General features: G+C 39.5%; 1 protein-coding gene and 2 non-coding genes across 3 annotated transcripts; 2 read left to right on the top strand and 1 right to left on the bottom strand.

Annotated features, from left to right (window-relative positions):
• Window positions 1-3,663: 3,663 nt before the first annotated feature.
• trnak-cuu (transfer RNA lysine (anticodon CUU)) lies at window positions 3,664-3,736 on the bottom strand. Its single transcript has one exon. It is a non-coding gene; the product is annotated as a tRNA-Lys (tRNA).
• Window positions 3,737-3,918: 182 nt separating this feature from the next.
• Window positions 3,919-3,992, top strand: trnai-aau (transfer RNA isoleucine (anticodon AAU)). The gene has a single exon. It is a non-coding gene; the product is annotated as a tRNA-Ile (tRNA).
• Window positions 3,993-4,490: 498 nt separating this feature from the next.
• On the top strand, window positions 4,491-12,824 carry LOC117396665 (cilia- and flagella-associated protein 157). The gene is made up of 9 exons (XM_033994786.3): window positions 4,491-4,791; window positions 6,098-6,369; window positions 7,809-7,962; window positions 8,527-8,794; window positions 9,213-9,343; window positions 10,710-10,860; window positions 11,436-11,623; window positions 12,160-12,319; window positions 12,645-12,824. The coding sequence occupies exons 1-9, from the start codon at window positions 4,622-4,624 to the stop codon at window positions 12,711-12,713; spliced, it is 1,563 nt and encodes a 520-aa protein (XP_033850677.1). The 5' UTR covers window positions 4,491-4,621; the 3' UTR covers window positions 12,714-12,824.
• The last annotated feature ends 68 nt before the right edge of the window (window positions 12,825-12,892 follow it).

The following is a 12,892-nucleotide window of genomic DNA, read 5'->3' as shown; positions in this document are numbered from 1 at the left end:
TATATTCTAAATAATGACATACAATCGGCTTCCAACAGAGCAATAGTTCAGCAACAGCAAGTTATGGCGACTGCAGAACGACTTCATTCACTTTCTGTCTCTCTGATACACAGAATAATAGGAAACATGAACGGCTGAACTACATCAGCATTGTACCCAAAGTGTACTAACACAAAATGCCCACTTGAGTGTAGCGTTTACTGATGGATTAGATGTTAACTGCATGTTCATGTTTCACTTGTATAACAGTACTGTATGCTGTCTTCCTGTACATTGGACTCAATTGCACTATTTCCCGAAGTTACTGAGAGTATCAGAAAGAGTTGAGCGATGTTATCCACTGAGGAATGTCCCTGTATCTTCACAATGTACACACATTGCAAACTGCCACCCTGAGGCAGTGCTGTCCTGGTTCACCACGAAGAATATTACGACATTTACATCGGTTGTTATGTTCTTCATGGTGAGGTAGGACAGCACTGGCCTGAATGCTCCCTCTCCATTGTACATGTTGTTATGTTCTTCATGGTGAGGTAGGACAGCACTGGCCTGAATGCTCCCTCTCCATTGTACATGTTATGTTCTTCATGGTGAGGTAGGACAGCACTGGTCTGAATGCTCCATCTCCATTGTACATGTTATGTTCTTCATGGTGAGGTAGGACAGCACTGGCCTGAATGCTCCCTCTCCATTGTACATGTTGTTATGTTCTTCATGGTGAGGTAGGACAGCACTGGTCTGAATGCTCCCTCTCCATTGTACATGTTGTTATGTTCTTCATGGTGAGGTAGGACAGCACTGGCCTGAATGCTCCCTCTCCATTGTACATGTTGTTATGTTCTTCATGGTGAGGTAGGACAGCACTGGCCTGAATGCTCCCTCTCCATTGTACATGTTATGTTCTTCATGGTGAGGTAGGACAGCACTGGCCTGAATGCTCCCTCTCCATTGTACATGTTGTTATGTTCTTCATGGTGAGGTAGGACAGCACTGACCTGAATGCTCCCTCTCCATTGTACATGTTGTTATGTTCTTCATGGTGAGGCAGGACAGCACTGGCCTGAATGCTCCCTCTCCATTGTACATGTTGTTATGTTCTTCATGGTGAGGTAGGACAGCACTGGCCTGAATGCTCCCTCTCCATTGTACATGTTGTTATGTTCTTCATGGTGAGGTAGGACAGCACTGACCTGAATGCTCCCTCTCCATTGTACATGTTATGTTCTTCATGGTGAGGTAGGACAGCACTGGCCTGAATGCTCCCTCTCCATTGTACATGTTGTTATGTTCTTCATGGTGAGGTAGGACAGCACTGGCCTGAATGCTCCCTCTCCATTGTACATGTTGTTATGTTCTTCATGGTGAGGTAGGACAGCACTGGCCTGAATGCTTCCTCTCCATTGTACATGTTGTTATGTTCTTCATGGTGAGGTAGGACAGCACTGGCCTGAATGCTTCCTCTCCATTATACATGTTATGTTCTTCATGGTGAGGTAGGACAGCACTGGCCTGAATGCTCCCTCTCCATTGTACATGTTGTTATGTTCTTCATGGTGAGGTAGGACAGCACTGACCTGAATGCTCCCTCTCCATTGTACATGTTGTTATGTTCTTCATGGTGAGGTAGGACAGCACTGGCCTGAATGCTCCCTCTCCATTGTACATGTTGTTATGTTCTTCATGGTGAGGTAGGACAGCACTGGCCTGAATGCTCCCTCTCCATTGTACATGTTGTTATGTTCTTCATGGTGAGGTTCCTAGTAGCTGATTATCTTAAAGAAACCAAGTGATTGAGCATCAACAATGTGACTCAGTAACCAATTCCATAGCCTCGCCAGTCCCTGTGTGAAGAAGTATCTCCTGCCCTCTGTCCTGTCTATCTCCACTTCATTTCCAACTGTGTCCTATGGACCTGATTTCTGTGCTGCACTTAAAGTAATGGTTAGGAAAGTTTCTTTATTGTAAAATTCTACAGCTCAGTAATTCTATCATCTGGAATGTAATAAATACATAAATAAATAAACATAAAGTATTGATTTATTTCGATATTTATTTATTCATGTATTTATTTATTCATGTATTTATTTATTTCAATATTTATATATTATTATTTTTATTATTATTATTTTTATTTTGGCATAAAATATCCTCCATATGATAGTACCACGGACTTAACCTAGTCAGGGGTGTCATCCTGCCCGCGGAATTTTTTTTTTTTGAATTCACTAGAATACAGGTAAAAAAAAAAAAAAAAAAAGTGCAGTTCTGGAACACAAATCCGAACTAACGTTCTTTTGTTTTTTACATGTATGCTGCTGCTGCTGTGAGTGAGGGGGAGCCCCGAGCCCCATTGGCAGGCACGGAGTGTTCTCCTGGTGCGCTCTTACTGTCGGCTTAGATCAGCCCGAGTGTTGCTGCTCACTGTATTTGCTAAATAAAATAGCTTTCTATTTTGGAAGATAAAAGTTGTATTGGATTCTTACCGCCGCTACAATCGGGGTCCGTTTCTGTCTGCAATGTTATGATACAGGTCATACTTGCAAAACTCGTATATTAATCAACGTTTTAATTTTCTTTCATGATGCAATCTTACTTTTTGTTAAGTGGAATGCAAAAAAATGATAAAACAGTGAGTAAATGTTTTTTTTTTTTTTCAATGTACAACGCCCGCTTTTTAACATTTATTTTATTTCAAGTGTTGATTCAGGTTAGAAAACAATGTTTGTTTTTACTTGAAATATTTACAAGATTTAACTACTGTATTGCTTTCTTTGTTTTGTAGCCACAAGGGTAAAGTAAGGCCCTTCTTACTTCTGGGATATTTAATACAGTATTACATATAATGGCATTGGTAATGTTTTTTAAAACGAATATCCGAACAAATAGCTACATCTTGAATGAATATCCAAAACATGAAAATGCCATGTCATGCGAAGGAACTCGCTGGAGGCATGTTTGCACGCGTGCTCTAAGAGGTGATGGTGAGTGAAATAATCAATATGTGCTATTTAGGGGAATGTACATATGCTATGTATGATAATATTTTGTTAAATAATACTTTGAGGTTTTGGGTTCATCTTTGTATTTTTATAACCCGGCCCGCGCCAAGCGCCAGGGTATCGGATCAGGCCCGCCAAATGAAACGAGTTTGACACCCCTGACGCCTTCAGATGGAGCTGTGTGATCTGCGTGCCATAGTGATTGCCCTGACAAGTTTTGGATCAATTACATTGATCCTGAGAAAGCCCCAAACGCGAGAAAACTCGCGCTGGCAGTATGTACCATGTTTGGATCAACATATTGCTGTGAGGCATGTTTTTCAAAAATGAACATGATCAGAAATAGACAACGCAGTCGCAGTCGGATAACCAATGAACATCTTGAACATTGTCTCTTCGCATTACTCCCAACTTCAATAGGCTGACCCTGGAGATGAAGTGCAATTTTTCACACTAGACTCAATAAAATGAAAAAACAAAACCTTCGCTAAATAATAATGTTGGGACCCCCTGCCCCTGCCCCTAGATAATGTCTTACATTCTGGTAATTGTGTTAAAACGTCACTTTCTTAAATCACAACAGACTATATCAACCTGAAATCGTATTATTTCATTTACTTACTAATTAAAGTTTAGTTTCGGTTTAATTTCCCAAAAACAAACGCGCCCAACGTGGGGCTCGAACCCACGACCCTGAGATTAAGAGTCTCATGCTCTACCGACTGAGCTAGCCGGGCTGTCTCAATACATGGGTCGGGTGGCGTCTCAAACTTTTACATCCCCAAAATTGACCTAAATCATGTTTGTTTTAACAGAATTCCCTTATGTACAATTCTCGTAATACTGCCCTCCTGTAATTTTCTATGAAACTGCAGGTAATTGAAATGTAGAACCACGCTTAAATACATTTTACGTATGTGGCCGGTTAGCTCAGTTGGTTAGAGCGTGGTGCTAATAACGCCAAGGTCGCGGGTTCGATCCCCGTACGGGCCAAGTACATTTCTTTTTAATATCATTGTTTAAATATTGATAGTAAATATAATAATAAACGACGTGCAACTTCTGTTTTACTTAAATGTCATTACTACTGCCCTATAAAACTATACACCAAACACGCCAGTACCCAATTCTGTTTTGAATTTATTTTCACCGTACTAATTTGAAATGTCAGGTTTTTTTTATCCAGTATCCCAGAATAGTAAGCATGTTTTTAGAATGTGTATATGCTGTAGTCAATGTATTCGTTTTTTCAACTATTGGCCATCTGGGACCTTCAAATATTCTAAATGTGTACGTTTCGGTAAAGTGGGATATTTAATCGATTTTTTTTTTATCTCTTCTGTTGACATAACGATTTATCATATAAAATGTTCTTTATGAAGAGGGAGGTTGTCACCCGCTTATTTTGAATATCAATTCAGTTAAAACTAACTGCCCCTTTAAATGGTTCACGAGCTGTACATTCCCGCATCGGGCTTTGTGGCTTGTTGCTATGTACATGACGTCACACCTGGCAACCTCGCAGGCACTTTACCCAAACAGAGTGCTTAGCCGAGAAAGTAATTTGGCACAAAAAATAAAAAGGTTTGGGGTTCGGTTGGAAGGAGAGAACGAAATAAAGGATGCCTCCAAAAAAGAAAGGGAAAAGCGCTGAAAAGGGGGAAAAGAAAGATAAGGGGAAGGTGAAAGGGGGAACGCCAGCTGGAGAAAAGAAGATAGAGCAGCCGTTAACAGAGCTGGACAAGGAGTTCTACCTGATCCAGATTCGGGACCTGGAAGAGAGACTCGAGAGGTCAGTTTACACCGGACACAGGAAGGTCACATTGCAATGTGACTCGTATTTATGTATTTATTTATTCATGTATTCTTCACATTGTGCCTCACCTACAGGGACGGGAGGGGGAGGCGGAAGTACCGTAGTTCATAGATATACCCAACAAACAGAAAAAAAATCAATTTGTTTAGACACGTTCCTGAATTCTAGGTAAAGCCGCAGTGCTCCTCACAAACCTGTTCAATATTACAATAATATACTGCAAGTATCTGCCGGCTTGTAACATATTAACAGCGTTTTCAAAAGGGGCAAAATAAGAACGAGGTCGTAAAATGATTTTTAAAAACCTGACTAATGTAACCACATCACTTTATTTATATTTTTAAAGCGCCAGCAAGTGACTACATGACTCATTTCTCTAAACCCTTTGAAAGACGTATACCATAGTGACCCAAATCAGCTTTTAGAAATCACTTTGCGACTTTGTTCTTATTTGCCCCTTTTGAAAATCATGCTGTAAATTTTGCAGCTCAGAAGTGAAAACAGATGGAATATATATATATATATATATATATATATATATATATATATATATATATATATATATATATATATGGGCTAAATGTTTTCTCTTACTAGTTTTGTAGTCTATTTGAAAAAATAGTAAATTGAATAAAAAAAGCAGATTTTTTTATTGTTTCACTAAACATAAGACATACATGAATTTGATTCCAACCTGATGAGAATTGCAGTCAGCATATGTGAAACTGTCAAATGCGCTTATTTGCATCACATTGAAATGTCCCGGGCAGAATATTTCCGTGAGGGAAAGCTCCAGTTGTTATCACACTGGTTGATATTCCTCACATGTAATTAACAGTAATGCAACTGAGATTTACACAAAGAAGTTGCATACAATATTGAAAATGTTCTGAATATACTCATCAAGTCAACTCTGCTTATTATCACCAGTCTCATTGAAGTGATATTAAAAGGGGTTGACTGTATTATGAATTTACAGGATTATTGTGTCATTGATATAAAAGTTACTGCTTGTATTTGTTATTTAAATTTTGTTAAAGTTATCTCTAACATCTATTGTGATTGACTGAAATGTAGTATCATATTAATATAGATGTACTAAAAAGAAACGTAGTATTACATTATACATGAAAATGATGTATTGTCTTTGTTTTCTTTGGATAGTGATGTGTAGGCTAGAATCAAAGCCATGCAGTGTGTGTTATCTTTAGTGTTCATTCCTATGAATTGTAGTGTACACCTCCCTGGCCCTTCTCCCATGACCCTGTATTCATCCCTGCAGATACCAGCACAAGTGTGATGAGCTGGAGGTCAGGGAGAAGGACTTTAGCTCTGAATTAGATCGCTTGACCAAGGACAAGAAGGAGATCGTGTCCTTCCTGAAGCGCTCTCTAGACCAGCGAGCGGATGAACTGGCTGACCTCACTGACCGGCTCATTGGACTCCAGCAGGCCAAGGAGGCAGAGAAGGAAGCCTGTGAGAATCAGCTGGCACAGCTCCGACACGAGTTCCAGGAGAGCAAGGACCAGCTCACCTCTGAGAACATGATCCTGGGTAAGGCAGCTTGCCTGTCTCCAGTGACACTGTCACATTAGAGGTTCCTAGATTCCACAGGGATCGTCGCATTGGCTTTGGCACGCTCGAGGTTAGGGAGACAAAATCAGCTGTACAGCCGAGTATACTGGCCAGCAGCGATCTGGAAGGCTAGTCGTAGTACTGGGTATAAAGAGGCAATTGGTTTGGGGATCGGAGGACCCCCACTGACCTTCAGTTCTCCTGAGCATTTATGGGGATTGCAGTGAGGGAACATAATTGGAGAAAAATAGAGGTAAAATAATTGGACATAAAGGACATTAAAACCGGTAAGAGCACATGTAAAGTATGCAAATATATTTGTAAAGGTAAAAGTGAAATCGCAGATAGATAATATAAATGTTCAGTCTTAAGAAGCCGGACAAAACTAGCAACCTTCTTTATGGTATTTTGCCAAAAATGTAACAAAATAAAATATGTAGGAGAGACAAGTACAGCATTATATAAAATAATACAGAATTCACCTATCAAACACAAGAAACAAAAAAGTAAATGAACCAATATCAACACTACAAAAACTAAACATAATATGAATGGTCTAAAATTTGTAGTTTTAGAAGAAACAAAATTAGATAATGTGAAATATAGAAGAATAAAGGAAAATAAATGGATAAATAGACTTAATGCCATGATGCCTGAAGGTTTAAATAGGAAAGAATAGTAGATTGTTGCATCATTGACTTTGTAGTAAATGACATCACACACACATTAATAGATTTAAATATAAATAAGTGACTGTAGATATCATAGCATCAAAAGCCTTTAAGTACCTCTACTGTTTGTTTTCAAACACACCTTCTCTTGCCAAAGCCATGTTAAACATACCGAAACATTGGGAAGTTTGCTTTTGAGACAACTAATATGTTACAAGACTGGAAACATCTGTTAGTTGAGGAGCTTTGATGTGCAGCTTCAGCTGTCTGGACTTCTTTTTCTTCTTACATTGCCAGTGTCCTTGGCTGTATTTTGTTATTTGTGATATTTTGAATGAGGACCCTAATAAACTATCGCAGTCTGTCTGACCTATTTTACATTGTGAACACCATAATTGCTTCCTATAGAACTTCCTTTTTTGCACTTGGGTATAATCTGATAAACTGTGCGTGTGTGTGCACTGTTTTTTTTAATGAGGATTGTGTGTTCTGCTCTGTACTATGTAGTGTAAATGTAAATGTATACCGTTATAGGTTTCTATCCTTATCATCAGTTTTCTTTTGTTTCTTTAAAAAAAACAAAAAAACACTGAAGAGTAAATTTATTTTATCCTTAAAAGAAAATATGGTCATGGCTCCATCCTGGATAAACTACGAGCAAAGCTAACATGTCAGAGTTGAATTGCTTACTGTGACTTTGTAGATTCTAGTCTTGCTGGTGTTCTGAAGAGTTTTCTGTGCCTGCAGCGGGGAAGCTGGCGTCTGTGGAGGAGTTCCGGGTGCAGAAGGAAGAGCTGATGGGACGGCTCACTGAAATGGAAGAGCAGCTGGAGAAACAGGGGCAGGAGCACCAGACCACCATCTCTAACCTGGAGAAGAAGGCAGTGGTGGACAAAGACAGGTTACTCTCATTTACCACCACTCTATAAAACTGCTACATGAGGGGGAATGAGAACCTCACGTTTTGATCCTTTCTTCAGCGAGTTAGAGCTATTCCAGCGTTCATTATGACCCAATCAATATGTACAGAGTTTACATTAAACCAATTCTGATAACAAAACCTTTAGGTTTCATTTTGCTGTTCAAAGAAAGCTAACTTTACTAATTTCTGTCTCCATAAAAAAACTGAACATAGGCTAGCAAATTTATAATAACCAAATTCACACTTGAAATGTTAGTCCACAATTGCCATCTTTGCTTTAAGTTAAATATGGTCTGTGTGTTCACTTCAAGTTGAAATGTTTGTTGTTTATTTTCTTTTAGAAATTTCTAAGTGAGGCACTTTTGAGTGTAGTTATGAATGATATAGAACCTTGTGTGCACTCTAGTGTGTTGACTGCCCAGTTTGTTTATATTCCCCAGCGGTCGTTATAGCTGCAGGTACACGTATTCCCTCTGTGATTGCGGCTCCATCCTATAGACTCAGTAAGCTGATAGTTGTAAATGCTCTGTACCCTCCCTGAAGGCTGAAGAAGGAGATGATGGTACGTGTGGCTGCGGTGGCGGCAGAGTTTCGCCGGGTCTCAGACAAGCAAATGGCAGAAACCACAAAGAGGATGATCCGGGAGAACGTGTCTGTGACCGCTCAGCTAAGCAAGAGCTCCAGTAAGAGTCTGGAGCTGCTGCAGGAGAACCAGGCCCTGAAGGAGCTGGAGGAGCGGCAGAAACAGCAGCTGGGAGTGCTGGAGCACGGGCAAAAGGACCTAGCCAGGAAGAGCCTCAGCAATCAGAAGGTACATCGGATCCTGGGAGCTAGGGGAGCTAGGGGAGTTAGAGGATCCGTAAAGGCTGAGTTTGGCCCAAAAAAACAAACAAAAAACCTCATGAAAAAGGTTTCAATGTTTACATCAATATTTACATTTTACATTTAAAAAATAATGTCATGCTTGATCATCTACTGCTCTTGTTCTGTAGCAGTGTGCTTGAAACTTGAAATTCATATTTGGCTTTAATGTTAGTGTTACAGAGCTAGTGTATTGAATTAATAACTGGATTTCCTGTCTTTTTTATTGCTGTTTAGGTTGTATGATATTGTTTCCCTCATTAAGTTGAATTTTAATGAATGTTTATTAAGGTTTTTTTTATTGCACTGTCAGTGTGAAATTATACATTGAAAGCTAAAGCCATGTCTGTTATTGATGCCTGTTTCAGGTGGTGAGAATATTGACAGAGAAGTGCAAGGAGCAGCAGTATGTGCTGCAAGAATACATGGAAAAGGAACATGAGTATGACCAGCTGAAGTCTGACCATGCCACCCTACAACAAGAAGTGGAGGTCCTAAGGTAATGCGCTGAGGCTGTATCATGAAATGTTCCTGTCAGGACATGAAGAATCTATAAAGAGCTAGGATTAGGAGTTCTTTATCATGTAATGTGTTTAATCTGTCAATTACAAGGCCCTTCCCACCAGACAAAAAAATGGGCTCTTAAAAATATATCACATTAAAACATTAAACTAAAAAAACATGTCATCTTTTAATAATCTCTTAATCTTTTTTTATTACCAGGATAAAAATGGTAATGCCTAATATGTATGGGATATTCAGGGGTTGTGATTGGCTGAAGAGAGCTCCTTTCTTCGCTGTTTATTGTCTGTCATGACAGGGACATTTCTTGGTACTTTTTTGACAAAACCTCCTGCTGCTGCTTTTTTTATGCCCAAGAGGATTCTTAGCTATTTGACTTTAAACACAAGCCATCACAGTAGGGATCCATGGGCTACTAAGTTTCCTACAAGACCAAGCCAGAGGCCTTTCTTGACAGTATTTTTTTTCTCAACAGTAAACTGGTCAGGATTGTTTTTAGTGCCATTGTGAATTATTTCCATTTACAAAATTATAATTTTTAATATTTCTGCAACTGAAAAATAACACCAGTTTACTTTTAATGGCCATTTTGCCGACTGCACATGTAACTCCCAGTAAGAAAATACAAACACCTATGAAAACTGAAGGTCAATTGCAGTGTGCCAGTGATTTAGTCTACATGATCAAGTGGACTAAAATGCAGACTAGAAAATCCTGCATATCTGTACTAACCTAATCCTGATTGCAGTGTACCAAACCAATGGTTTAACTGATCGGAACAAGTGGAACAAGTTAGACCGAGAATGGGGACTAGCCTACAGCTATGGCCAAAAGATTTGCATCACCCTATAGAATTAACACATTTTGCTTCATAAAGTCCAATGAAACATGTTAAATAAAGTTTATTTAAAATGTAGGGCCTTTATATTTTGCGTGAGACTTTATCCTCACGGATCTGACTGCCCGAACGTGACGGACATAAGAAATGTACAGAATAAAGTTTTCAGTTGTTACTTGTCGTTTTAGAGGAAAAATGCAGCTGTCTCTGCAAAAAAATTTACAGTTAATGCTTAGGACGAGCAAGCTTACTACGTTAGTCTTATCCTTCACAGTACTAAATTAATCCACTTGAACAGGATCATCACAAATCTGATTTGGTACGCTGCAATCGAGATTAGATGGTGTAATAACTTTAGTCCACTCAAGTGGACTAAACCTGCTTAATCCACTAGTGAGACACATCAAGTGGACTACATTTGGTACACTGCAATTGACCCTGAGAGTTTATGTAGAGAAAGGCTCATTGTCGTTATTACTATATCTTCAGTTTGGTTTTTCTGCAGACAGGAGCTGGCCTCAAGGAAAGACGAGCAGGGAGTGAAGCATGCAGAGGCTGAGGATCTGAAGAGGTGTCTGATAGCAGAGCGGCAGAGCAGGGGCCAGCTGGAGAGAGTCCTCAAAGAGGCAGCCTTCGCTCTCAAGGAGGCTCTGCTCGTAAGGGAGTGGGGACAATTGAGTCTTTTGTGATCTTGAGTCTTTTGAATCCTGGGTTTTGACTGTGGTGATGACTTGAATTGTTAGAACTACATGGTCTGCCCTCCCTTAAAATAAACAAAACAACAAAATTACAAATATTGTACTTAAATAGTATTATAGATGCATTGACAGTATATGACGCAGTCCTACACTGCGCCATATACAATCAGAGACAGTGCTGTAACAAAAGTTCTATCTAAATAATTATTTTTTTGTCAATTTTGTAAATGCAATTAAAAAAGTGAAATAAAGAGAACAATCCCTGTAAAAAATACAACTTTTTATTTTTTATTTTTTATTTTACAGGGTAGGCCGTAACTGTGTACACTTGAATGCTACAGTAATGTGACAGTAATAGCTCTTTTAGTTTTTTGTGCATTAGTCTAAGTTTATAAACAGTTCTTTAATAACATCCCTTAAAATAGTCCTTTCAGTTTTCTGAATAGGACCCACTACACCTCTGCCACTTGCTGCTGCACCAAAACCCTCTCTGGTTTGGCTGCCTGAGTAACATGTCCTGTGTTATCCTACAGGAGGTGCCGTCTACTATGAAGGAGGCTGACCCTGAGATCCAGACCCACGTGCGCAGGAGGCAGATGATGGAGAAGCTGCTTTCCCTGCTGGACAGCGCCGCTCTGCTAGGAGTTGGACCTGCTCTGAAGGAATTCAAAAGGGAGGCAGCCTCTATCCATGAACACAGAACCGAGCCTGGGTCAGACAGGTGCAGTACAGTTCAAGCATAAAAACGTGTTCACTAAAGACTCTGCGACACCAGCCCTTTAATTCATTAAAGGCAAAGTCTCATTAGGGGTTGGTTGCAATGGCAAATATGTCAGCTGTGTCCTTGCCTTTTCATTAGCTGTCCACATGTTCTGAGTGCTGTACTGCAGCTACATGTTTTGCCCATTTCAGATTGTGTTTGATTAGCTACTGCTTACTAAATGGTAACATTTATAGCTATGTGGTTTAATAAGAAACGTTTTGAATGTTAGGTTTAGTTTCATTGCATGTGCTGGTTCCTAGATAATACAGTGCTTATTTTTTAATTCAGCAGTTTAAGTTGCACAGTTTAGTTTACTTACTGTTATGTAAGTAAAAAAAAAAGTATTTAAAAAAATGTAAATGTGTCAGGCTTAACAGATGCAGTCTTTTTTTTAAATTGTGGATCATTTTAAATATATATTTTTTTTAATTTTGGATCATTTGAAAAGGAAGTATTACCTATTACCTGAATGAAATGTATTTTTCTTATTGCAGACTCTCTGTGCTGCTCAAGGCTCCCAGACTCCTGCCGCACTACAGAATAGGAGACCTTGGGCTGGTGCCTCGGCCAGAGCAGACCCTTGCTACCACCCTGAACAAAGTGGCACCTCTCTCCAGGAGTACACAGCTTGAGCTGCACAAACACCTGGGCCAGGTAAATAGTGTGTGTGTATTTTAGGGGTCAAACAGGATGTTATGATGGTAATCAGAGCTACACTGCCACACACAGAGATTTAAATATGTCCGTCTGTAAAGCAAAAATGCAGATGGGATGCTGGTACAACAGGCCCTGGTTATCTCTGAACAGCACAGCACCCCCCATTACCACAGTAGATAGAGCAGACAAAATAAAACAAAATCAAGCCGGTCCCAATTTTACTTTTAAACAGTCGTTTTGTGTAAACAGTATTTGCTGTATCGGTGATTATTTTTATCACAAGGTAAAGGCAGAAACATTAACACAGCCTCCTCTCTTCTAGGACTCGGAGGCTTTAGTCACAACAGCAGGGAGAGCTGCAGCATTCCTCCCTGAGATTACAGCTGAATAACAAAATAAAAACTTCTACACACAGCAACTGTGTGTGTGTTCCCGTTTGAAGAAATTGTTAGACGCACAGCTTTTATCTTTTTGATTTCAAATAAAAACATTAAAAACACTGTAGGATGGATCTGATTTCTGAGTGTGCCCTGCTACATTATTTAATGAGCTTTTGTCTTGGTTTGCACA

Source organism: Acipenser ruthenus, chromosome 31, assembly GCF_902713425.1.
Source record: "Acipenser ruthenus chromosome 31, fAciRut3.2 maternal haplotype, whole genome shotgun sequence".
NCBI classification, from domain to species: Eukaryota; Metazoa; Chordata; class Actinopteri; order Acipenseriformes; family Acipenseridae; genus Acipenser; species Acipenser ruthenus.
The sequence above is the reverse complement of the archived record's forward strand: the minus strand, read 5'-3'. Positions and strand labels throughout refer to the sequence as shown.

Coding starts and splice junctions, on each gene's coding strand:
- LOC117396665 (XM_033994786.3), top strand. CDS start 4,622: ATGCCTCCAAAAAAGAAAGGGAAAAGCGCTGAAAAGGGGGAAAAGAAA. Junction 4,792..6,097: donor CTGGAAGAGAGACTCGAGAG/GTCAGTTTACAC, acceptor TCATCCCTGCAG/ATACCAGCACAAGTGTGATG. Junction 7,963..8,526: donor GCAGTGGTGGACAAAGACAG/GTTACTCTCATT, acceptor CCCTCCCTGAAG/GCTGAAGAAGGAGATGATGG.